The sequence below is a fragment of the Camarhynchus parvulus genome, chromosome 1A, assembly GCF_901933205.1.
Source record: "Camarhynchus parvulus chromosome 1A, STF_HiC, whole genome shotgun sequence".
In the NCBI taxonomy this organism is placed as follows: Eukaryota; Metazoa; Chordata; class Aves; order Passeriformes; family Thraupidae; genus Camarhynchus; species Camarhynchus parvulus.
In genome coordinates, this window is record NC_044586.1 from 10,339,190 (window position 1) to 10,365,817 (window position 26,628).

Here is a 26,628-nt window from a genome sequence, read left to right on the forward strand (position 1 = left end):
AAAAGACTTCTTTAGAAAACTGGGCTTAAATATCCCCATGAAATCCTTGAACTGAGTCAGTACCAGCACTATACAGGATTCCTGTGCTCGTAATCTTATTCTTAATCAACTAACCCAGGCAGTCTTTCATGTCAGTGAGTTGCTGCTCACTCCAGTGGCCCCAGCCCACATTGGCAGTTCAGCAGAAAGCCTGGCTGAGCTGAAGGCAGATGGCAGGGTAAGAGCTTGTGCTGATCCTACTGCTATTAACTCTACCACTCCTCTGCATGGCAAGCTGCTCCCTTTGAACATCAGCAGAACCGATTTTAAAAGCCCTGCGGCCCAGCCTGGTGTGACATAGCTCGTTTTCAATAGCTCATTTTGTCAGGGAAAAAGATACCTCGGTAAACTTTTGAGTGGAAGTTGTCAGGGGTAACCTCAAGATGCTGGAAGAAGCAGCCATAGGCTCTGAGGATGAGCAGCAGCCAGCTGCAGGTGTCATGTTCCCACCTGAGAGGGGACATGTGAAAACCAATGCTTTTTTTTCCTCTGTCCTCATTATTCATGTGCTCCCAGGAGCAGCGTAAGCACCGGAGCGTTCTGTGACGTTGCTTTGCACGTAGCGTGATTATGAAATCCAAAGCTGCTGGGTCGCTGTGCTTGTCCTACCCCACGCCGTGCTGCCAGCACACCCTGGCACACACACAGTGACCTGTGCTGCGTTGTGGCCAAGTGCTGCAGTGGCCTGTGGGCCTCCCAAAATGTCTCAGAACAAGTGGCTCCGTGCCCCACGTCTGCACTCGCCGATGCGCAAACACGCACAGTGCACGGCCTTTAGCACCCATAGCATGTGTGACTCTCAACAGGTCACTTCAGGGCTGTTGCAGAGTTCTGGAAACAGGGAGGATGTGTTCCTCTGCCCAAGCTCCTCCACACAGCCCTCTCACAGCCCTTGCAGTGATGGAGTCCTTTCCACTGGGAAGCAATAAACCTGCATTTGATTCTTCTCGAATTTTGCAGTATGCATAAGTGGGGTGGTGGTGACACTGGGCTTGAAACCATCAGCTCATATTTACTTGTGATCTAAGACAGTGATTTCTGTTCAGACCTCAAAGGGCAAGCTGGTGTGTGATTTAAAGTCATGCTACCAGCAGGAGCATATGACCTCACGGTATGAAAAAGCAGGAGGAGATTAGCAAAGAAGTTTCTAAGGTACACACATGTCCATGGGGAAGAAAAACTGAAATACATTAACAGGAGAGTCAGTCTGTCTGTGTAAGAGAGGGCTGGGGAAATGACTAATATGTGCAGTTTGATTCAGATGTTCCCTCTTTGATTCAGATGTTCCCTCTTTGATTCAGGCCCCCTCCTTTGCTTTCTCTACCCCCTACCTCGCCTTGGATTTTTCTGCCTTTCAGAAGAGAGCGAGCGAGGGAGAGTGGAAGGACTCAGTGAGGAAGGAGTTAAGGGAATGCTCACTGGGGATTATAAAACAGCCAGGCACTTGGAAACAGTTAAGAAGAGAGAAACAGATCTGCCAGGAGGGAGTGTGGCACTGGAGCCGGTGGTTTATTTTCATGCCTCCCTACACAGCAATGCAGAAGTCTCTCCTACAATGGGGATGGAGGTAAGGGTGGTGGGAACGGGGTGAGGGTCTCAAGGTTAAATGGGGAATAAACTTCTCCAGCCCCAAGTTCACCAGCCTTCCCACTGATCCCTATTGATGGGCTCTGCTCTGGATGTGGATTGTTCCTGTGTGGGTGGCAGCAGGTAGCACCTACCATTGCCTGAGGGCATGGCCTTGCCCAGGGGGCAAGACATCCTCTTTGCATGTTGGATGTAAGGAAGAGTGGTCTGCGTGCTCTTGGCATCACGCTGGGAAGGTGGACACAACAAACTTGCTGTGTGCTCGAGCGCAGCACCAAGAGCACGGTGTGGGCAGGTCTGTGGGGACACCCACGAGCACGAGCTGCATGCAAGGTCTTCTGTGAGCATGGCTGTGGGTGGGCAGCTTGTGCAAGCCCACCTGGCCCGGAGGAGCCTTCTGTCGTGCTCTGATGAGGTGGCTTTGAGTCACGAGGAGGTGTGTTTTCACTCACCCTGTATTGGTGCCTCAGGAGCCCAGCTGAGGCCTGCTGCACATCATGTCGGGCACCAGGCACCGTAACGGGGGCAGAGACTCCTGGTGCTGGAAGGAAAGGCCAACGCAAAGGCAGCGTCGCCTGACAGACCTGGTGGCTGCCAGGTGGCTTCAGGCTTCCTCCATCACCTTCTCCACGTGCCTGGGCTTGGAGCAGGAGCTATGTTCTTCCTAGTGTGAGGGACACTGCGACTGTGATGGTGAGTTATGAAGTGACCTGAGGGCAGGCCCTGCCATCACCTCCTGGTTCCTCGGCTCTGTGCATGAAAAATGGTGGTGTTTACAGCCTCCTGGCAGCAGGAGCTTACAGGGAGCAACCTGTCACCCTCACCGTGACCACAGGGACAGCTGCGCCTGTGCAGTGCCGAGATCCATTTTTCATGAGGGAAAAAAGCAGATGCAACTGTTAGAACCCAAGTGTGTGCAGAGGGGGTTAGTCACTCTGCAAGTGTCAGAGGCTTGTGAGGAAATAGCAGGAGTTTGCTGACTAATGCCAGTGATGCTCAAGGAGTAAATGAGAAATACGGAGGGGAAAACCCTCTGTTTCTGAATTTGGAAGAGAAAAAAATAATGAGGGGGAAAAAAAAAAGGAAGGAAGATGTACAGAGTTACTGATCAGCCCCCAAAGTCTCTGACCTATATCTCCCTCCTTTCCCTGGAGCCATTCTTAAAATGAAAAATTAATAGAGAACAACCAGGTTTTACCTCCAGGGTACCCTTTCAGGCTGCCACGTACTGTGGGCTGGGATGAGTGGATAGGACTTTGGGGTCCCTCAGCACAATGCAGAAAGCAGAGTAGTCTCAGTCCAGGATGTTGCAAGGATGTCCAGAGAGACTGCGAGCAAGAAGGTAATCTCCTCTCGTGGAAGGATGGTCTCTGGCTTCAGGTGGTTGGGAAAAGGATGCTGAGCTGACACACTAGGTTAAAGCAGACCAAGGAAGAAGGATAGTCCTTGAAGTTATTGTGACTTTAGCAAGGGGAAATGGAGGTGAGAAGGGAAAAAAAGTCTATCAGGTCATTAGTCCTCTGAGGGCAAAGTTCATTCTGTCTACAGAATATTCCTTCCTCTTTTCTCATTTTTAGTTTTTTAATGAGGGAAGAGAATCCTTGTTTAAGAAGCTAAAACCTAGGTTTGTGGACCAGGAAGTTTCATTTCCCAGTTCTGATGCTGCCTTGCTCCTAAAGCTTAAGCAAGTCACTTTCTTCTGGCTCTATTTTTATCTCTATAGGATGTGGATTGTGATATCCTTTACAAAATATTTTCAAACCTATTGAATATGTGTTTTCTGAGGTGAGGAAGGCCTGGGCACTGCGTTTTGTGTGCTGTGTGTTGTGCAGGAGGAGGAGGGCTGATGCTGAGGGGTTTTGCCTGCACTGGAATAGGCTCTGTGCCCACAAAACAGGCCCACAGCTTTGAGCACTGCCGGATTTACCCTCCCACGTGGCATGGGAGGGATGGAACCATGGAGCTGTGGAGCGCCCTGAGAAGAGGTGTTATCACCCACTGTGGCAGCTGGGCTAGGTTAGCTTTGAGGGGATCTGAAAACACGTGAAAATCTGGGCCTTTACCATCTCCTTATGTTGCATGACCTGAGCTTAGGTGCCCAAGGCTCCTGGCTCTGTTTTATGTACAGGTCTGGATGCATCATGTTGTCTTTGTTGTGGTCCTTCAGAGCCCATCTCCTCAGATCTTTGCAAGATATCTCACTTACTGTTCTCTTCTGTGATAAATATCCTCCATAACCCTGAAGGGCCAGAAGCTGAGCCATCCCTGCTGTCTCTGCATGGACTTCTGCCTCTTCAATATTAGGATGCCTTATGCAGCTTGAGAAACTAGGTTATATAGCAGCTTTAATGGGGCTTTTTCCAGACACTGATTGACCTGATTCCTTGGACCAGCTGTTTTATTTATTAGGCAAAATAGGAGAAGAAGAATGCATCTCCTACATAAATTTGTTTAATTGTGGAGTATGTTTAAACTATTTTTTTCATAAATTGATATGGAGCTCTTTTTTTATATTGATTTTGTAGATATTAATTTATGCACTAGGAATGAGGAAGATTTGCCTCTTCATCTAATCCTATTTCTAGAGAGAGATTTACTTAATGTGCAGTGTAATTTGTCTAATGTGCAACTTTGTATGTAGAGTGCACCCAGATTCAGCAGAAACAGTGGGTATAATAAAAGAGAGCACTGTAGTGCAGTGCTGTAAATCCCTCTGTAATTAAAAATACTAAATTAGTCTAAGTTAGTGCAGTCAGGAGACATGAGTAGCTCAAAAGCAGGGATATATGGTGAGAGTTTTCAGTGCAGGACAGAGAAATTGGGTCTGTGTTCCTCTCTGTGTGGATATGGTATGTATCAGGGGAAGGAGCACTTCATTTGCCAGGAATACAGCTTGGGTGGCAAAGAGGAACTGTCAGGAGTTATCCTAGGGTTGTCCTTGCATGTTCCCAAGGTGATGGAGGAACCAGTTCTGCCAGCTCCCATATTGTCTCACATTGTTGTCCAGTGTTGTGTATGTCTGTCTGTGTGTCTGTGTGTGTCTCTGTGTCCCGACTCCTGTGCACAGTTGCAAGGTTGGATTTTAGGCTCCTAGAGAAGTGTCTCTAAAATTACTTCATGGCTCTGAAGAAGGCTGGCACCAGCAGTTGCTTGAATTACTCCCACCCCCCCACCGTCTGTCTTTTTGTCTGTCTGTCTTTCTTTCCCGGTGTTGGCGCAGATAAAATCACTGCCTGAAATTTTCAGATGGGCTTCTTTTTTTTCCTTATAGGAATTTTTGAATCTCCCTGCAAATAATCAGGGGAAGGATCAGTTTATATCAATGTAATTTTCACTATCTCTGAGTACTGTCCATCTGCCTGTCCTATATCCAGCTTATGACCAGTGCTGCCAGAAGTGCCTGACTCTTGCTTTCTCTTTCTGAGAGAACAGGAGGAAAGGTGGGGCTTATGCTCTAAGCAGAAGTTCCTGTTTGGAATTGAGTAACAAGACTTTGTTGTGCTTTAAATGTAAAAAAAAAATTGATCTTGCTTATCTGAACAGAACCAGGATATAAAATAAAGTTCTAGTTACAGTGTGTGTTTCAGTTTGACTTGATCTGGTAGTGTAACATCTGTTTCTTCTCAGAAGGAGAAGAGAGAAAAGTGAGAAGAGAAAGAAAAGTGTATTTTATGGCCATGACCTGTCGTTGAGGCCATCCAACAGCTTCCCTATTTTAAGACCTTCATTTTTAGTTGTTCACAACTTTACTAAACTTAAACTGTCTGGGCAGAAATTTTCCATCCCAGCTACCTGCCTCAGAATGTATATTTAGAAAGCAGCTCTTTTATACCTCTCCTGAATTTTTTCCTGACGCGTGTTAAATACAACAAATGTACAAAGAAATGAGAAAGCAAGCCTCCACATTAACAACCCAGTAAAATTTGAATGATACAAATGTCAGGGATACCACTTCTGCTATCTCTGAGAGCATCAGCCCAAAAAAATGGTTGTCACCACAGCCTTAACTGGCAAAACATATCTCTGAAGGACTTGTACTTAAGAGTTTCAATTGAGCATTTAAAACTAGTGGAAGCTTTTCACATTAATCTCCCTGTGCTTTGCTTCCCTGCCCTTGACATATAGATAATGCAGTGTCTTACTTTATAAGGGCAGTGCAGAAATGCATTCCTTTATGTTTGTGAAACATTCAGTTACTCTAATGATGCGTACTGTAGGAAAGGCCACGAGTAAATTACTAATTCCGTCTGAAGAGCAGAGCGTGGCGAGCATGCAGTAAACAAGGCTTGGGGCCACACCTCCAAAAGCGCTGAGAAGATGAAATAGGAACTGGGTGCTCACCTAGTGAGCACCCCAGATCCTGCTGCACTGGGTGAGGCCAAGGTCCTGTGGAAAAATAGCCTGTGATTATGTGATTAACAGCTCTGCCATGGCACACGGGCAGGAAAGAGGGTCGAAGGTTGCACAGGCAGCCATAAAGCTGAGCTTTCCTAAGCCTTGCATTCTTGATTTGCAGCTTTAAATAGTCTTGCTTTCACCCATCTCTGTTTTCTGTGTAGCTGTTTGGTCATGCAGAGTGGGAATGAGGAACAATAAACAGCTGTTGCTTCTGGCAGAAGAGACAGGAAAGCGTTTGGTGCTGCTTGTCATCAGAGAGGAAAATTGGTGAAGCCTTCTATTCAGACATTCCCTGTAGGAGCAAGTGTGACCCTCGAGATAGAAGTTCAGGGTTGGAGGAAAAACACAAATGAACTGAGATAACTTTTTTCCCTTATGACAACTGACTGGTTTATGCTGTTTTTCTCTAATAATGCTCTATACCATTAAACAGCAGTGCCACAAACAGACTTGCAAGTTATTTTAAGGAAGAACAGGTTCATGCCATTGCTTTTTCTTTGGGTCTTGTGGGAAGGCATTTCCTAATTTTACCCTGGGTACTCCCAGCTCTGGTTGCTCCCTCTCCCAGATCCTGCCCTGTGGAAGTCCCAAATGGTACACTCATGAGACCATCATCTTTAAGCTTGGGAAAATGATCCAGACTTGACTCACAGGCAGAATCAACCCCAAATCTCTCTGCCTTTGTTCACTTTGTTACGTTTTGCTTTCCTTGCATTCGTGTCCTCCCCTTAGGTAGAGGGAAGCAGTGCTGCCCTGCCTGTTGAGCTGTATGTGGGCAGCAGCAGGGGAGGAGACGGCTCTGATTGAAGGTTTGCAGTTGGGATAGTGATATTGGCACCAATGAGCAAACTCTGGGGTGGCTGTAGTGCACACCTCAGAAGTTTGTCCATGTCACAAGAGCATCAGCTGTTCCTTCTGCACTAATTTAGGATGGAAGTAATCCATCTCCAATCCTGTGGAGGAGTTGGGCATGGAGAGCAGGGATTGCCATCAGCTGAGAGCTGTGAGATACAGGAAAGTTGTGTAGATATTGTGAGTTTAAAGGGTTACATACTCACTGAGCTGTTTTTAAGTTGAGGAAACTTGCTCATTCTCTGCCTACATTATGAGTCAAACTAGGATGCACATTTTCTTGAAATCCCTAAACCCTTCAGCCCGTGCATAAGAGCCTCTTCTTGATGTGGTTTTCATAATTGATGTTTGGCTATTTCACAGTTGCTTTTCCCCATGGAATTTCTCTTTAAAATGCCCCATATTTCTTTTTAATTTTGACTGTGCATGGTAAGTTTATATTTCAGAAAAAATATTCAAGCATAATTTTTTGTAAAGCTAGGATATCATTAGGGTACTTTGGGGAGGGAACTGTTTATTATTTGTGTTGTCCCCTGAGAAGGTGGTAACTGAAGTCGTACCAGTATTTCCCCTTCTTCTGCATGTGAATTTTCAGAAAGGTTTGTCAAGACAGACAGCAGTATTTGCAAGTTGCCTGTGGATTAATGAAACATTTGGAAACATATGCATTATTTTCTGAGACTTATTTCTTAAAACAGCAGTGCCGATTGCTTATTCTGGGACAATGACCAGACAAGAAGGTTTTAAAAACAAAACTAAAAAAAGAAAAGAATAGAAAATGTGTATTTAAAAATCTGAAAGGGTCCCATTTCTTAACAGAACAGAAACTAAGTGTCAATTCTTTCAGTACTTAGTTGGACCTTTGAGATACTTGCCTAGAGAGAACTCTATTTTTCATATATTCATCCTTCTTCAAGAAAACCATAATTGTCTGATGTTTATATATACTTCCTTCTTTTTCCCCCCTCTTTTCTGTAAAGGCTATTTACACCAAAACAATATCTTTGTTTTCAGAGTTCATCTGCTCTGCTGCTCTTTTTCCAGCTGAAGTCACAATACGCTGTCTGTGACATCACTGTTGGCTGCCGTGACAACAGAGAATTTTCACTCCAGGTGGAGAACGTGCAGCAGCAGCAGCAGCAGCAGCAGCCACTCTGTCAAGAGCAGAGAGAATGTTTTTTTATCCATATTTTTATCCATATTGCTAGTCATGGAGAAGAAGGGGAAGGAAAAATCTTGAAGAAAACCCAATGCAGATTTTCTGAGTGTGCTGCTTGTGGAGTGGGCACAGGTACTGGAAACTTTACCTTCCACAGGATTTCTTTTGAAATCAGTTAACAACAGTTAACTACAGATTATACATTTGTAGAGAAGAACTTGTTTTTCTAAAAGGAGAGTGGGGGTTTAATTTAGATTAATGCATCACTTGGATACCTGAATTGTATCCACAAGTTCTATGGAGGTTTTTTTTGCCTTTTTTTCACACAAATTCCCTTTCAAAACCCAAGGGCAGATGATTCATGCACTGTTCCTGCTAACGTTTACGCATGTAGTGGGCTTTCAGTGTGTGAGTCGTCCTGGTGAAGTCAGTTCAGACAATCCATGTGCTTAAACTCAGACACAGGCACATGTGGCAGTAGTGTGAGGGTCTAGCCAGCAGTCCTAGGGGAGCAGTTAAATAAAGATCTTAGAGAATATTTTGTGATGCAGACACTGTCTTGGAAGACACTTGTCACCTGGAAATGCTGAAGTCTCTGGACTGAACCTGCCAGGAAAAGCAAACAGACTGGCCATAAACCTTTCTCCTGTGCTTTTGTCTGCCTAATTCATCTCATGGTTCACAGCCTTGCAGTTGCTGGTTGGAAGGTGAGGGGTGTCTGTAAGTGTTTGGAGGACTGTGGCTTAAGAGACAACACCACAAGGTCATTAAATAACAGGGAGGAAAACAGGATGGGGAAATGCTCACTGTACCCATTGACTGTATTGCAGTGATACAAGTGAAAAATACATGTACATCCGAAGTGTAGCCACAAGTTCATGGTATGAAATGGTATGCCCTGATGGCCCACAAGCATGGATGGAGCAGTCATCCACTCCCAAGGCTGCCCTGAAGGGCACAGGCAGCCTGCAAGTCCCTCAGATGCACTTGTAGCGTTATTTCCATGCCTAAGTCTCATGGCTGTACCAAAGACTACAGGAAAACCTTAAGCAGGAAAAGATGCTCTTGTTTCTGCTGCATAACTTCCTGGGCAGTGTGAGAGAAGCAGCACCTCCAGCTGACTAAGTGCACTTGGAGATGTGCTTTCCAAAAGACCCTGAGCAACCTCTGCAGCCACATCCCTCGGTGACTGATGAGCCTTTGGTACAGGTGTTTTCTCCCACTTCCAGCATCCTGGAAAACCCAGGCATTTGCTTGGTCAGGATCCAGTTTCCCAGTGAGTCCTGTTAGTCCTGCTTTCCCGTGGCCCCCTACTACAGCTCTGCTGAAGCATTTCTGAGTTGTCACAAGTCAGGAGAGAGTATATTTTCCCAGGATTGCCTTGTAGTATAACTGCGCTGGCAGCCTCAGGAGAGTGCCTTTTACCTACATCTGTGTTTTGAGATGTCTTAGGTTTGTTTGTTTGTTTGTTTGTTTGTTTGCTTTAGCACACGCTGGGTTGCTGTTGTGGCAGTCCATATGATTCATGTCTCGCGCAGTCTGACAGGTTTATTGTAGCTCGAGCGTGCTGAGCCGCGCGCCGCGGCTGCTGCTCTGCTCGTGCTTGGTGCCAGGCCAGCCCGTGGGGCCAGTGCAGAGCTCTTTGCCAGTGCCAGGACCCAGAGGGTGATGTGTGTGGGAGGGCAGCTCCAGAGAGCTGCTCGCCTTAGCTCTGGGAAGTGGAGAACACATGAGAACACTTGCCTGGGCTTTATGTTTGAAAACTCCGCCAGGAATAGCATGTTCTTTGGAGCAGGCAGAGCAGAAAGCAGGAGGGTCAGTTTTGGGATCTAGTGGTGCTGTCAGGATCCAGTTTCACATTTGTTTTCTGTCTCTGCAGAGCATGGAATAAGTTAACATTTCAACAGCTTGGAGTCTCTACTACTGAGCCTTTAAAAGACTAAATAATACCAAGTTCTTATAACTCTGGGATCAAAACCCCATGGATTTTAGGTACTTTAATAGCTTCTGTATCTTTTTGAGTTTCACTTAAGCCTGTTTTTTTACACCAGTTTATACCAGTTACACCTGCTTTTGTCACGTGTTACTCTGTCTTGTGGAGCTCATCATCCACTGATACACACCTGAACCTTTCAGCTCTTCTTTTTCCTTTTTTTTTTTTAAAGTGGTTTTTTATATTTTTGGCAAAGGAAATAGGAGTGAAGGTGCAGAAGGCTGGGAGAAGAGGCACAGCGAGGTGAATACATCATGGCCTTGCTGAAACCCAGGGATGAGCTGGCGAGAAGAATCAAGACAGAACAGGAGTGACATCATTAGTTGGGAAATTTTGAGCAGTTTCATGAAAACCTGTTTGGTGCCATTTCACATGTCATCCCTGAGCACCATTTGCTGGTGCTTGGCCAGGTGAAAGTAGTGTCAGGGGAGCCTCCAGCCAGTGGATTTTCTGGGTGAGCCACAGAGGGACCTGTAGGATTGATGTGCCACATGCACTGTTCCTGTAACCCCCTGGTGCTTCAGGGTCCTCTATGCTTGGCTCAGCTGTGGATTGTGGCTGAGCTCTGCAGCGTGACAGCAAGCTGTACAGGAACAGGTTTCCCAGCCCCTGAAAACTGGGGCTGTTTTTCCATGGCAGCACAAAGAGAACAACTGTCCTGAATTTGATTGTTAAACTTTTGTAATCACCATAAAAAAACCTGCTTGGTAAATACATTTTCTCTGCCTGAAAGCAACTGCCCTACTCCTTTTTGTTCTGCAGATAATAGACATAAAAATGAAATATGGACCTGTGTTCTCAAAAGGTCACAGTTATTTGGTTGTCAGGGAGATTGCATATCGAAATAGGTCTTGTTAAGATTTGATGATACGCTAGAGGAATTGGATTACTTGGAACTTTGGTTCATAGAAGTTGGAAAATGGGCTGGGAATATCTCGTGATCTGGAAGATGGAGATGGCCATCCCTTTTTCCTAATGCCTCTGGAATGGGGAACCTGGATGGAGAAGGGCTTTGTGTCGGGGGCAGGACCAGCAGCCATAGACTCATTAAAGCTGGAAAAGACGTCTAAGGTCCTTGAATCCAGCCTGTGACTGGACACCACTATGCCAGCTAAACCATAGCACTGAGTGCCATTCCAGTAGTTTCGTGAATGCTCCTAGGGATTGTGACTCCACCACTTGCCTGGGCAGCCCATTCTGATGCTTAACGACCCTTTCAGGGAAAACATTCTTCCCTATGCCCAGCCTGAACCTGCCCTGGCACAAGTTGAGGCCATTTTCTCTTGCCCTGGTGCTGTTTGACTGGGAGAAGAGACTGACCCCCTCCTGATGTGCTACAATTTCCTTTCAGGTAGTTGTAGTGAGTAATGAGGTTAACCCTGAGCCTTCTCCAGACTAAACAACCCCAGCTCCCTCAGCTGGTCTTCATAGGCCTCACTCTCCAGACCCTTCACCGGCTCCATTGCCCTTCTCCGGACATGCTGCACCTTGCTGTCTTTCTTGTAGTGAGGGTCCAGAACTGAACACAGGATTTGAGGTGCACCCTCACCAGTGCCAAGCACCGAGGGACAGTAACTGCCCTGGTCCTGCTGGCCACACTGTGTCTGATGTGGAGGCCCCTGGCCTTCTGGGCCACCTGGAGCCACTGCTGGCTCATGTTCAGCTGCCAGCCAAGCAGCACTCCCAGGTCCTTTTCCACTGGGCTGCGTTCTGGCCATGTTTGTCAGCTCTTGTTTGCTTTGTCCTAGTTTCATTTAAGGTATTCTTCTGCCTGGCTCACAGTGACAGCTCATGGTGTCACTGGTCTCCAGCCCTTTCTGCCCAATGCATGGTGGGTTGCTAGGGGTGCTGCCGTCATCCACGTCTCAGTTGAGGATGTGATGACCACACATTTTGTACTGCTTTCCAAGATTTGGCTGGATGACTCAGCTGATCCTCTGGTGACTCATTTCAGTCTCCCATGAGCCCAGGGAAGACTAAAGTGGGAAATGGGGCTATTTTCAGATACGAAAAATTACCAAAACCAAGGACTGTGTCCACAAAGGAGTACTGCAAACATTGAATTATTTGGGCATTTATACCGGGTGTAAACTTGCTGCTTCCCACTGAAACTCTTTCCACAGTTATTGTGCTTCTGCTGAATCTAGTTTTCACTCTCCTCTTAATTCTCATCCATATGGACTTGGAAAGCTTTTAGTGAGTTTTGATTTCATAAGGTCTGATGAAAGTTCACAGGACTTTTTAGTACTAAATTCCCCTGGCTGTTTTCTTTTGTTTTGGGTTTTTTTTTTAATTGCAGTTTCCCCCTCTCATTTGCTGGGAGTGTCACAGTTTTTCTAGCAAAACCCATAGGCCCACCCCAGGTCATTTGACCCCCTAGTCATTCCAATCACTATGGCAAAGCTAAGATTCCCAGTGTTCTCCTGGGCCTCCTGAAATCTCTTGTGATTTCACCACAAGTTGTTACCAATCTGTTTTTTGTTTTTTTTTCTGGAACCTGTGGAAACAGTGGTATATTTGCTCCTTGTGAGAAAATCATACAGAGCTTATTTTCCCAGAAACTCTTCTTTCCCCCATGACTCAGTTTGGCCAGACTCCCCTTCTATCGTTAGTCAAAACCCACAGGTGTGACTGTGGACAGCTTGGCTGCAACATCACCTACACATTGGTGATTCTGAACTCATTGTCCCACTGCATATGAGCTGAATCCTTTCATTTCATTGTGTAGGAAAAGGAAAGAATTGAATGTTCTGAGTCGAAAGCACATGGCTGCAAAACAGTTGTAGCAGTGCCAAAAAGATGCTTCTGAAGAGGTTGGGCAAGTGGCTGCGTGCTGCTGGAGGCGCAAAGTGACACGTCAGTTCTTAAATGTAGCATCAGGAATGAGGAGAAAGCTTGACAGCCCCTTTAGCTGGTTTGTCATCTGCAGCCATCTCTACTTTCTGCTGTGGATTTTTGGTTCTGCAGGTTTGGTTTCAGCAGGAGTTTGGTTTCTGCAGGTTTGGTTTCAGCATAGCAGCAGCTGCTCATGGCCAGCACTTGAATAGGGCCTGAGGTGTGCTCTGGTGCCTGGGTCTCTGCAGGGGGCTGTGCAGGGCCTTGAAAGCTCTGAGTGATCTGGAGCAAAGTTACACCAAGGGAGTGTTTGTTGTGCAGGCTGGCTGTGGGGTCCCCACTGCAGCAGGCATTTGGCCTGTGTCATAGTGGATCTCCATGTTTAGCTTCACTCCTCTTCTGTCATGCTCTAATTTTGACAGTGCAAGAAGCCCAGCAGCCGTGGTGTTAAGCACTGCAGAGCTGAGTAAATAAATATGTCAGTAAATAATCATATCCTGCACAAAAGAGAAACCTGGGGGAGAGACTGATGGTAGCCAGGGAGTTCTGCTGATACAGGTTGAGATTTTTATTGTTTTGTTTCTCTTAATGACTTCCTTTGGACTGATTTCTTTTCTTCTAGAGCTTTGTGGGGGAGTAGGCTGTTAGTGCTGTCCCTGAGTTTCTTCATCACACACAAGGGCCTTATATCCTCCTTTCTCAAGTAGATAGCCTTTCCTGAGCTTCTGGGTGTTTATTCTTCAAGGTTCTGAAATCCTTCATGTAGTTTATCCCCCCAAATCAGGGTTTTTTTCTGTGTAAGCAAGAGCTTTGTACATCACCTAGGCTGTCCTTCCTTGGCCAAACAGGCCTTTTCTCTGCACGCTGATCTGGCCTCTGCCCCATTAGACCTTGCTTAGAAGTGAAGTTGATGTGAAGACAGCAGGAGACCAGGCGTGCACCAGCCCCAGCAAGCCAGCCAGCAGTGGGGCAGGCAGGTGTCCAGAGGCACTTCTGTGGGATTGCTTCAGGTACCATCACTCATTTCTTTTGGGGATTATGAGATTCACTGCCTTCGTGGGTCATCTCAAGCGTTTACATGTCTATGTGTGCCTGAGTGTGACCATGTGTTTTGTATGACAGAGGTCAGTACAACCCCAAATACAGCAAACAGAATCATTGCTTCCCACAGATAAACCTTCCAACACACTGTGTTCTCATGGAGGCTGCAGCAGCTCCCCATCACTGTGTCTCACACGAGAGCCACTGGCCAGTCTCAAAGGTGAATGGACCAAGAGAGACAGTTGTTTTGGGGAGAAATGAGTCCACATCCCAATCCTGCGCCCTGTGTCTCCATGGTGATTTCTGCTTTGGGCCAGCTGGCTCAGTCCTACTGCGCCTGTTCTGGTTCCAGCTCACAGCCTGTTTCACATCATGCATTTCTGGGTTTATAGTCCTACTTTGGAATGCAAACCAAAAGCCACAGGTGACAAGAAAAGGTTGCTGACTGGTTTGGCCATAACTTTGGGGGTGTTTTCTTGGCCCTAAAGTCTGGAAGATGGTTTCCTTGAGGAACCAAGGTGTTTCCTTGAGGAACTGAAGGCTTTTGTCTGTGCAGGTCAGGTGTGATGATGGGAAGGCAGGTTATTTACAAAATTGTTACAATTCCTTAAACCGGAGGTCAGGTGCTTGGCCTGCACTATCCTTTCTCTTCATTTCCTAAAACACCTCACACCATCAATGTTAGAGTGCTGTAGGTCCTGTGTTTGGTCATTCTTACTTGAAGGTGGTATGTGGCTGTCAGGAGGTCAACAAATCAGTCTGTCTTAATTTTCGGTTTTGGCAGAGCCCTGTGCCCAGCTTCCCCACCTTTTTCCTTGCATCTTCATTTTTCTTTGCAGGCCAGATCCTGTGTATTCCATCTAGACCTCACTGGGGGCTTGTTTCTCTACCAAAGATGTGTATCCTGATGGAAATCAAATGAAGGAAGGGACCTTGTGGATAGGCAAACTGATGTTTTCAGCCCAGCTAGAGCTGAGTTTCAGGATTCATAAACAAAGCAGGGGCTGAATGTCATGCAGTGGCCTCTTTGCAAATAAAACAGGAAAAAATCCAGTGGGAGTGAGAGGCTCAGCCAGAGACTCCAGTGAGCCTTGCCCATGTCTTGCCTTCACAAGTAGTGTTGTTTCTAACAAGCGAGGTGTGCGAGGTGCCAGGCATTCCCTGTGGTTTCACCACACTTGCAGGCCAGTTGGAGTCATTGACATTACAAAGTTAATATTTACAGGTGGAAAGTCATCCAGGTGGGGAGACAGCCATTGTGGAAAAAGCCAAAATATCTTTTCCACTAGGCAGTTGTGGGAAGCCACAAATGTGCCAGTGCTGTGTGGGTGAGGGGGGGCACAACCAGAGCAGCAAAAGAAAACTGATTAACTTTGGTTCCTTTCTGAGAGGCCTTGGTATCCTTTCCCAGGAACTGAGATTATGGAGAGCCAGGTAGGATGGCCAGTAAATTCAGGGGTCAGGAAGGTTGAGAAAGTCCTTTCTTTCCCCTGTAGGATGGGGCACTGTGGTAAACCCCTGTTTGGAAGATGAGCAGCAGAGACTCAGGCCACGCTGCCTCGAAAGCAGAGCCGTGCCAAGGTCATGCTTCTTTCAGTTCTGCTTTCAGGATGTAACTCTGTTAGCAGGTAGCAATCAGAGATGGAGCTTGTTGGAATCTAGAGGCTCCTGCCTTACAGACCTGTTTGGAGGTTAAATGTAGGCATCCAGACATTAGGCTGGACTACAAGGCAAACTATGGCCAGGTTCATGTATACTGCAGAGATTGTCTTGTGTAGTTCTACAGAGGGAGCTTCAGGTGCTGTAGAAATGCCGTGGTGACTGTTTGTTCCACTTTGTGATGGTGGAGGACAGATGGGAAGGAGGAAGGTGCCCTGAACACATACGATGCTGCCAAACAATCCTACCTGGCCCATTGATGTGAGTAACTTCTTTTGGAGTCTTCTAGCTCCATTTTGATTTCAGGATGAGGAAACATTTCTTGGTAACTTGCTTTCTCCATCTCCTCTGGCTGTACCCAGTGCTTCAGGAGCTCATTCAAGCATGACATTATAGGAGCCTCATCATGTCATGCCTCATTTTAAGTGGTGCTGTGGGTGTTGCCGCAGTCTTCAGCTCTTTAAACAGATGTGGTGCTGCTCGTGGGTTCCCCAGCAGCCTGCAGCACAGCCCCAGCCAAGCATTCCACACTTGCCTCAGCTCTGCTGGGCCTCTCTCCAAGAAATCTGAACGAGGGATTTCTTCAGCAAAGCATTTGTTAGACATCCTTCAGTGTCCTCCAAATATAAAGCTTCAAAGCAGGGTTTCTGTCAATCCCACCTGTCTGATCTCGTCTTTTTCTTTCTTTCTCATCCCATCTCTGACTCCCAAGCAGACTTTCTTCTCCTCTGAGGCTCTTGGGAGTACTGATCATTTGGTTGTAAAACTTCTTCCTGACTTTACTGACACCCACTTTCCTAAACTGTCTTTATGCTTACGTTGTGCAGAAGTTCCTTCCCATGCTCATGCAGACCTTGGAGGCTTTCGGGTGCTGCCCCTGCCTCCATCTTTATTGTACACTACCTCATTTTGTTCTTGGGACTCCAGAAGTCCTCCCTGGCTTGGAGGACTGTTGCTCAGCAAAGCGGGGCTATGATCTGCCTTCTCAAGGCCCAGAGACCCGACATGGGCACTGCAGACTCCCAGGTTTCTCATTTTATGTCTGGAGAGCACTTTGACATCTTGGTAGGGCGTTTGCAGTCTCATTTCATGATTTCTGTAGAGGTGACAGTCTTTCTGTCAGCTTTGACAGACATGGTGAGGGGTGTTTGCTTACTGGGGTCTGGCTGTGTTTTGTAGACTATTAAATTGCATTCGCTTGCTGCCTTCATTTGCTTTCCATGCAGTAACACTGAGGTATCCTGAAGAGGAGTTTTGCACTATTCCAACTGTGCCCATTTTTCTCATAAGAAGGTATCTAGGGGTTATCTTTCAGCTCAGGGGAGCACGGACTGGACTGCTGGACCTTCTCACACCAAGACCTAGAAATTGGTGTCAGGTCCAGTTACTGCAGCATCTACGGTGAAATGATGGGGCAGCCTCTGGTGAGGTATATTTTAACCTGTGTTCTCAGGTGTTGCATAGTTAATTAACTATAATGTGAAACATAAACTAGTCATGTGATTAACTGAGGAAGTCTGTAATATCTCTTGTCATTGCTGCAGTTCATTCCAGTGGGAGATGGAGGTGACCCTGAAAGAATCTTGCACTGAGGTGTAATAAAGTATTCAAATGTAAATGTATGTATTTGTCCCTGAGATTTTGTTTCATGTGCCTAAAACCAGGGATATGTCAGAGGAGCCCACAGCTTGTTATTCAGGCTCATCTGCCCCTGAGCCCACCCCAAAAGGATGAGTAAGAATTGTAATGTTTCTAAATGACAGCTAAGAAAGCTTTCAGTAGCCAGCAGACAATTTGCCCTGGATTTAAGGAGTTAAAGGGAGAGTGAAGAAGGGAATAAAGATGGTTTGTGAGGAAAAAGAGCCATATCCTGAGCCACATGCCAAAATAACCTGATCAGGCCACGATAGGGAGTAGCTGCCTACACCACCTCCATGCTCAGGAGTACTAAGTATGTCCTGGTTGATAATTTTCATCATAATTCTAAAGGAAAGTCATGATGTGCAGAATGAAACAGGAGGCAGGGTTGTTGATGCTGTAAATGCAGGAGAGGGACATGTAGGAGGGCAGTTGGGGTGTCAGGGAGATAAGGGATTTGAAGGTGATGATGATGAGGGTGCCCTGGCCATGGCACTGGAGGGATGTACATTTTGGTTGGGGATGAGAGGGAAGGAGATGGATGCTTGGCTTTCTCCATCTGGCTTTGTTTATGGCTGCCCTGTGCATTGGGAAGTCTTGCTTTTTCATTTGGCCATAAGACATGGATCAAACATGGCAGGTTGGAGCCATGTGAATCCAGGTCTGGGGATGTGCTCTGTCACATCTTACATCTTTGAGAACTGCTGTGCACTACATTTAGAAAACTACTAATTAGGCTGAGACAGTTTTACTAGCAGGACAGGAAAAGCAGAACAGGAAGGCAGGGAAATTTTCACCTGGAATGAAGGCCCCCTTGACGTCTCAGGCTCACCAGGAACAGGAAGGAGCTGAGGCTGTTGACATCTGAGCCCTGCTTTGAGGTTGTCTCCAAACATTCGGCAGCACAAGGGAAAGAATTTGTATAGCCTCCAGGGACATAAATTTTCAGGAGGTTCTGAGAGTGCGGTGGTGTTGGGGACAATGCCTCAAAGGGAGCCACACAGAGGCCGCTGTGAAGAAGGGTGCTGTGCTTGAGACATGGCTGTTTTGAAGGTGCAATGCATTAGCCACACTGGCAGATCCCCTTTTCACTGCCTTCTCAGCCTGGGCGTGTATATGGGTTTGCAGGCTTGTGCCTCTCTGGGGAGGAGTGGAAGATACTTACTTCAGTATTGTCTTGCGAGCATCATTTATATGCTGAACACACACCATGTGCTCTCTACAGTATTTTTCAAGCAGGCACTGTCGTTCTGGCAGCAGCCAGGAAGCAGCCTCTGGTTACAGAGCACTGGCAGCTCTGCAGGTACTGCAGAAGGTCTGACTTCCTTCTCAGTACAGGGCACCAGCTTGGTCTCTTGCCACCTCAAAGGCCACACTTAAAAATCAGCAGTGTGTGCTGGGAGTAAACCAGAAGAAAACATCAGAGACTTCCAAACTGTTCTTTCTTTAGTCCCCAAAGTGTATTTTTTGCCCTTTGGGGTGACGTGGGTGGATAGGGAACTTCACCTCATTTGCTTTCCTGAAACCTGCTAGAAGTACAAGTGGGGCGGCTGCGTGATTTGTGTGTGCATGCAGAAGAGGGACATCTGAATTGTAAATAGCACCTGCTAAATTATTATTAAGTGAAAGCTGACGTGGGAGGAGTTCTCAGGAACAAAAAACCTCAAGTCTTTAAATAAAAGTAATTCCAGCTGTTTTAACACTGTCCCCTGGCTGCACCCTACCTACTTCAGCTCATGTAGATGCTGTGAGGAGTTATGTGAGTCATATCAAGGACAGGGAAGGCCCCATTAAATCCAATTACTATCAGTTTTGTGAGAGCTTTAAATGACTACACTAAACTCATTATTAAAGAAAGGAACTATCAATTTTATTTAATGCATGGTGCCCAACCCTGATTCTGCTTCCAGCCCAGAGATTCGCCATGCTCAGGGGTGATATAAAACTTAGACTTACACTCTTCAGGACATGTATTTAGCTGTTGTGGCATCCTGGCTTCATCCTGTCTGGCTAATAGAGGCCTGCCTTGCACCCATGCCAGGGCAGGGACCAGCTCAGTTGGAATTTCCACTTGGCTTAGTCCAGCCAAAGCTTTTGGTGGTGTAGGTGGGGCTGCTGAGCTGGGCTTCAGGTGGGCAGGAATGCTCAATGGGTGAAGCTGCTCATGCCAAGTATCCTCACTCCCTCCACTCCTGGCAGAGTGCAGAAAGATGAGGAGCCAGGTGCCAGCCTTGGGCATTCCAAAATGCAGCAAGGTGACTGGTGGATCTTCCTGCAGAGAAGAGAAGTGATATGAGAGGCCCAGCCTTGCACAGGAGGTTTCTTGTCAGACCTGTGAATGGGGGATTAAGAGAACTTTTCCCGAGTGAAACGTCCCATTTTCCATCCCTCTGCAGCTTATGGCCCCTCTGTCTTTCCAAGACCCAGAAGCAAGAATGCTCCCTGGGGACATTCCCACTCTCTCTGAGACATTGGTGCTGCTGGGCTTGGCTGGCATGGATCACCCCATTACTGCTGTCTTGTTCCCTCATGGACGTTGTGGCAAGCTGTTGTCAGCCTGTGTAATCAAAAGGCTGAAGGTGTAAATCATATTACAGGCTGTAATGAGGAATTTGATTCCTGTAACAAAACCATCCAACTTTTATTCACGTTTATTACTATTCCTGCTATTGCCATGGAACAAAAATCCTTTCTGAAAGAAACAGCATGCCACCAGCACAGTTTTATTGTGTCCTCAGGAAATTTAGGATTGTGTTTTTCTCGCATTAACTGCACAGGAAAATTTGCAATAAAAATTACTTTTCTGCAGAAGCCTCCTTTTCCCATCACCAAGCTGTCAATCAGCCTGTAATTTCTTGGTATCGGACTGTGCTGAAGAACTCAGTGAGTTATTTTCCTTGCAATGCATGCCCTTAAAACCTCAAACATGAGAAAATAATTTTGGATGTAAGGAAGAAGATTTCATAGTTCTTTTTTTAGAGAAGAAGAAGAAACCTTTTCTGTGATGAGATGTAACCTCTGAGGAGGGCAGCACTGGCAACAGAGAAGTCCAAACTCCTCGCTTTATCCACAGAAGCACTGCTTTTCTCATCCCCTCCATTTTTGGGATGAGTCAGTGTTTATCCCCTGTTCCTGTCCTCTGCTGAGGCTGCCAGCAGTGTTTCAGGGACAGCAAGGGGCTGGCTGTTGATGTGGAAACCAGTCCCTAACAACAACTCGTTTCACCAAAGGGCACAAGCAGCAGCCATCTGACATTGACAATGTTGAGTGACTGCTGACCTTGTTTTTAGCGTCAGCTGATATCGAGTGGAGCCCTGCCAGTTTGCACCAGTTGAAAGCCTGTCCCTTAATGGTGGCGATTATCCTGATTTTTACAGTGGCACTGAGAAAGTTGCAGCTGCTGTGCTGCACATCCTTGACTTTAATTTGCCATGCCTCAGTCTTTTCGTGTTATCTTTAGAGGAGAGTGAGAGAAGAACGTCTCTCCTTGTTCTGCGTCAGTCATTTCTTCCCTTTTCATTTTCTACGAAGAGAGATTGCTCAAGCACGCCGTGGAATGAAAGCCATAAAACTATAAATTACACCTCTGCTAGGCCCACAATATGTTACCAATTACATCTGCCATATTATTTGCGTCCAGGGGGAAAACATACATCAAACCACCCCCTCTCTCCAGGCAGGTCAGTACTGTACTAGAAGGAACACCGTGATTCTTCTTAATCAGTGGAAAAACAAACATGGTTTTGGCTCACTCACACACGATCTTTGTGTCCAGGATGACAAGTTGAGTAGCACTGCTGTGGTTCTCTGAGCTCACCACCCACCACATGCCATGGCATTCGTGATAGCATCATTGCCCTGTGGAAAGCAGAGAGCAGAGAAGGTACTTCTCCAGCAGGGCAAGGAGCTGGACAGTGTCTGAGCCTCCCATTGCAGAGGCCTTGGAAATTGCTGCTCAGGAGGTTGGGGGAGCAGGGGGTAAAAGGAACAACAGTAAACAATCATAAATCCACTTAGAGACATGGGTCATGTCTGCAGAGGGGACCATGCTATGGTTTGCAGGGCTTCCTTGCTAGACTGAGATCAGTGCTGTGTTCAAGCCCAGGGGAGGGTTTCCCCATGTGTCCTGAAGGGGTTTTCTTCTGCGTCTGCTCTGTCCTCAGAAATTCATCACTGCGGAAGGGGTGAAGGCAGGGGTGCTGAAGCAAAGTGGAGAGATTGCTTGGCCTGTTACTTCTGAGTAGTTACACATGGTAGGTTTTGCTCACCACAGCACCCCTCTCCTGAGCCCCTTCTGGCCTTTGGGCTGCTGGGAATTAAGAGGAAAAAGAGAGTTGGGTGTGTTTCGATCTGTTAACTTGACTGAGCTTTGTGAGTGTGGAGTGACATTCACATTTTTCTATATGAGTAAGTTTATGCATTCATGTGTGTGAGTGTGTCTGTGTACACATGAGCTCCAGAAAATCTTCTGAAGAGGAACGTGGACTAGTGAGGTATGAGGAGGCCAAGTCAGATATTGTCAGGCCTCCACATGAAGAAGTCATCCATGTGCACTGCAGAGTTTGTTGTGGCTTTGTTACTGAAGCATTCATTCAGCTTTTAACTTTTTTAAGTTGAAAACAAGTCAAGGTTATGTTTGTGCTTAATAATTCAACAATGGTGCCAGCTCAGCATATTGTCTTTTTCTTCCCTAGTCATTCTGGTTTATTAAAAAGAAACACTGATGACAGATAGAAGGGAGAAGGAGGCTGTGCCTTTCTGCTCTAACTCCTGCCGGGTGCTGATTCCTTCCCCAGAAGCCCCCATGGATTTGTGTTCTTCACAAAATGTTTGCCCCAGTAGTACTATCCCTGCCCTGGGGAAGGAAAGCTGGCAGCAAGTCAGGACTTAGCTGTCCCCTTCCCCGTGCACCACATCTTTTCTTCTCTGAATAGGCACTTTTTCTGTTTCAGTGGAATATTACTCAGAACCCTTCAGTAGATCTGTCTCAGTGATGCATTATTTTCACTTTGGTTATGAGGTTGTGGGGTTAGTTTTTGGTGGTCTGTTTTTTTTAAGATTTAGAAGATCATTAACTCTTCTGAAACCAAATTAGCTTGCATTTAAATAGGTTTTTGTCTTTCCTGTAAAAATAAAGCTATATTAGGAGCTAATTCTGCCACATGCTAATGTGTATGTTGCTTCATAAACAATGCTGTTCATTTCCAGGGGATCTGCTTCCCAGTGATGGTATTGTCACTGCAAATAAGAATAGATGAACAAAATTTTATAAATCTGGGAGCACTGACAGCACACAGTGAAGCTCATGTTGTGTAACTCCCATCTCCAGTGTCCCTGAGCACAGACTAGCATTGTGCACAATTCCCACTCACAGAGTTGGCAAGCAATCTGAAACATCATCATCTTCTGTTCTGGCTCCTCAACTTTATCTATGCACCTCCATTTGCTCACAGTGTATCATCTCCTGGTCCCATCTTCACTCTGTGCTGGCCAGAAGCTACACAGTGGTTTTATGGGCACACGTGGAGGGCTTAATTCAGATCCACCAAACTGCTTAAGATTGGATGAGCCTGAGGATTTGAGATTTGGCTTCTGTAGTCAGAATACTTTGCAGTATTTGACATGAGTTCTTCCAGAGAGCTAGATATATTCCTGGAGACAATGGGAATAGGAGTCTCTTTAGGCAGAGGAGGTAAAAATAACATGCACATTCCTGTTATTAAAAATGAAAAGGAGGAGCGCAAGAGAGGAGAAATCTTGAAATGTTTTTAGTATAGTTCAATCTGGGGTAAGGATTTATTTTAGAGCATAATATTTTACTTGTGTCAAATACATATTTCTGGAAGAACTTGCTTTTTGCGTGTGTGCATGTAATGTATCTGAAGCCTGTATCCCATTTCCCTTTCCTGCCACTGGGCAAATGAAAAAAGCTGGGGAAGGCATCTTGACACAGTGGTTTCACTCTGATGTTGTATTGCAGGTATGGCCTCGCATGTGCAAGTTTTCTCTCCTCATACCCTTCAGTCAAGTGCCTTCTGTAGCGTGAAGAAACTGAAAGTGGAGCCGAGTTCGAACTGGGATATGACTGGGTACGGCACACACAGCAAAGTCTACAACCAGGGCAAGAACGTGCAGTCCTCCCAAGCAGCCGCCGCAGCAGCCGTCAACGCCTCCCTGCAGATTCCCAACCCCAGCATCCCTTACGAGCAGACCATCATCTTCCCAGCAAGCACGGGGCACATCGTGGTTACATCTGCCAACAGCACCTCCGGCGTGGTCGCGGTGTCTGGGCAAACGCTGGGCGGGCCGCACAACCTGATGCGTCGCAGCACTGTGAGCCTTCTGGACACCTACCAAAAATGTGGACTTAAGCGCAAGAGCGAGGAGATTGAGAACACAAGCAGCGTGCAGATTATTGAGGAGCATCCGCCAATGATTCAGAACAATGCCAGTGGGGCCACTGTAGCCACCGCCACCACCTCCACGGCCACTTCCAAAAACAGTGGCTCCAACAGTGAAGGGGATTACCAGCTGGTGCAACATGAGGTGCTCTGTTCCATGACCAACACGTACGAAGTGTTAGAGTTTCTTGGCCGTGGAACCTTCGGACAAGTAGTCAAATGCTGGAAACGTGGCACTAATGAGATTGTGGCTATCAAGATCCTAAAAAACCACCCTTCTTATGCCCGGCAAGGCCAGATTGAAGTGAGCATCCTGGCTCGGCTGAGCACGGAAAGCGCGGATGACTACAACTTTGTCCGTGCTTATGAATGCTTCCAGCACAAGAATCACACATGCTTGGTATTTGAAATGTTGGAGCAGAACCTCTATGATTTCTTAAAACAAAATAAATTCAGTCCCTTGCCCCTTAAGTACATTCGACCAATCCTCCAGCAGGTAGCAACTGCCCTAATGAAGCTGAAAAGCCTGGGACTGATTCATGCTGATCTCAAACCAGAGAACATCATGCTGGTAGACCCATCCCGACAGCCATATAGGGTCAAGGTCATAGACTTTGGTTCAGCTAGTCATGTGTCTAAGGCTGTGTGTTCTACTTATCTTCAATCCAGATACTACAGGTAAGAGACTGGGCTCATGTAACACTACTAGGAGAAGTATTTTACCTATGGGGATTTTCTTGCATTCATTTAAATGAGTGAGATTCATTCCTTAATTCTAAACAGAGATGGTTCTTAGAATAGCTTGTTGATGATGAGAAAAAATGATGTCCTAACCTCTTGGAGTTTACTTGCATTGAAAAACATTTGTAAATAATCATGAAGTGTTGCAAAAATAGAGTTTGCCAGTTACAGTTTAGAAAGTCTTTCACTTCTATCAGTTTGTTTTCTCTGGAACTGTTTCCAGGAGAGGGGATGTCCACATTTCCATGCCAAGTCAACCTACAATGGATGTAGGTTCTTGGTTTCAGAATTACTATAACCTAAAAAGTCAATCAAACAGTCTCAAATGTGTCTTCCAGTTGGTACACATATATGAAACCAGGGATTTAACAAGTGTAAGGTTGGCCCACAGGAAAACTGTATGGATGCCGAAGATGGTTTGCCAAGGGTTAGTTTTCACACAGGCTCTGAGTCAATGGGAGTCTTCTGGCTGGCTCTTAGCTCTCCTCCAGGCAAGTATTGTCAGTGATTTGGTGTTGTAGTGAGGACCTGTTGTCTGTTGATTCCCACTCACAGTGCTTTGTTACGTGCTAGGATGGAGCTGTGACCTCAGCACAGGTGTGCCTGAAGTGAAATGTGTGAACCAGGTATATTCATTCAGCCTGTTGAACAGTTTCATCAGAGCAGCCTCTTTTCATAGCCCCTGGCAGGGCATCCTTGCCCTCTGTCTTGACTCCAAGACACAGAGTCTCTCTTGCAGATGTTCTCAGACCCTCTCTTTGGTAGCAGTCAGCTTGATTCAGCATCGTAGGGACTGAGAAAAGCAGTTCTACTGCTGCTTCAGAGGTGGGGGGAAATAGAGAAGGGGGTGAAGGGAATTTGTCTTTGGATAACAGCTGAATTTAGAAATGTTCACATCACATTTTTGTCGTTGTACTTCTGTGAAACAGGGGCAAAGAGAAAAAATCTGATCCTCCTTCATGATGGATTTAATGAGAATCAGTCCTGGCAGCATCCACGGCTCATCAGATGGGTTACAAAAAAAGCAGGGTAGTTGATCTGTTTGTAAATAGAGAAGAAATCTGTCTCATACATGGTGAGAACTGGAGTTGAAAAAACAACATGAGTTGATAACAGACCCTTTTCCTACTTGATTAATTTCACAGTGGCAAAGCCTACCTGAACTCTGAGCTTGGAGAGGGTTAATTTTCACAGGAACAGGAACTTAGTGTAGCACTGCAGCAGCTGATCTTTATCTGCTTGTCCTTTGCTCTGAAGGAGGCCAGGAAAAAATCCCCAGCCCTAGTTTATACCTTAGAAGAGGCTTATTAAATAAGATATTCTACCTGATGACAGTCCCATCCTCCAGGAGAGACATGTTTCTGTGGTAAATATGCAAAAGCTTTTAGAGTTGCAATTACCTGACAGTCTAGGATAAAAAAAAGAAAGATAATACAGGCATTTTGTTGTTGAGTTACCTGTGATTCTGTGTTAGCAGCCTATGTCCCTAGCTGAAAGACAGAAGGGGCAGCCAAAATGAAATATGTGACAGAAAGCAGAAATGAAAGAGAAAAATGGTTCATTCTCAGTGACAAACAAGGAATATTTTTGTGGCAGTCTCTGGGGAGGAAAAGACTTAGTAAAATTTGCTTTTTATATTTTAAATGTTATTTAAAGAGCTTGATAGATAGTAAGTTCTGTCTAATTCCTCCCTTGTTTTCCATGCCTGAATTGGTGGGAGGAGGGGAAAAGGGGCAGCAGCTCACCAGGAAAAAAAAAATCTCGTTGGGTTGAATTACATCAGCAGGGGGCTGCTGATTAAGTTAAATTCAAGTCATGAGGAAAATATATGTTCTTCTTCATTTTCTGATGGGGAAAATACAGCACAGAGTAAAGACCCCTTCCACTCTAAAATGAAAGAACTTTCTTGCTAGGGGAAACATTGGGCTTTATAAAGATTTCATGTGTCTTCCATTTAATTTACACTTGTTCTGCTTGCTAGAGTATAAAAGACAAGGGGATGCCTTCAAGAAGTGGCACATTTAAGTTGGATGTGAAGGAAAAGCTTCCTCAGACTAGCGAAATCTCTCAGACTCTAAGCAGTCATGCTCAAGGAGTGACAGAAGCCCTGTGCCCCATGCATTTAAGGAAAGATGAAGCAGAGCACAGGGGACTATAAAGTAGAGGCTGGATCTCAGCTGGAGGTTTTTTATCATGGACCTTCACAAGCAAATTCCTAAGCTGTCTCCATATTTTATTAGCAGCTTGCTTTTTCTTTTTCCCATCACTGCTTTTGAGAATGTGAT

The 26,628-nt window shown here is 46.0% G+C and overlaps 1 protein-coding gene across 2 annotated transcripts in view; it reads left to right on the forward strand.

Annotated features, from left to right (window-relative positions):
• The window catches only part of HIPK2 (homeodomain interacting protein kinase 2), a 127,400-nt gene that overhangs the window by 18,255 nt on the left and 82,517 nt on the right, over positions 1 to 26,628 (forward strand). For both annotated transcript variants that reach the window (XM_030961069.1, XM_030961070.1), the window contains exon 2: positions 23,182 to 24,280. In XM_030961069.1, the coding sequence (XP_030816929.1) occupies positions 23,182 to 24,280 (1,099 nt within the window). The remainder of the gene's footprint in view (positions 1 to 23,181; positions 24,281 to 26,628) is intronic.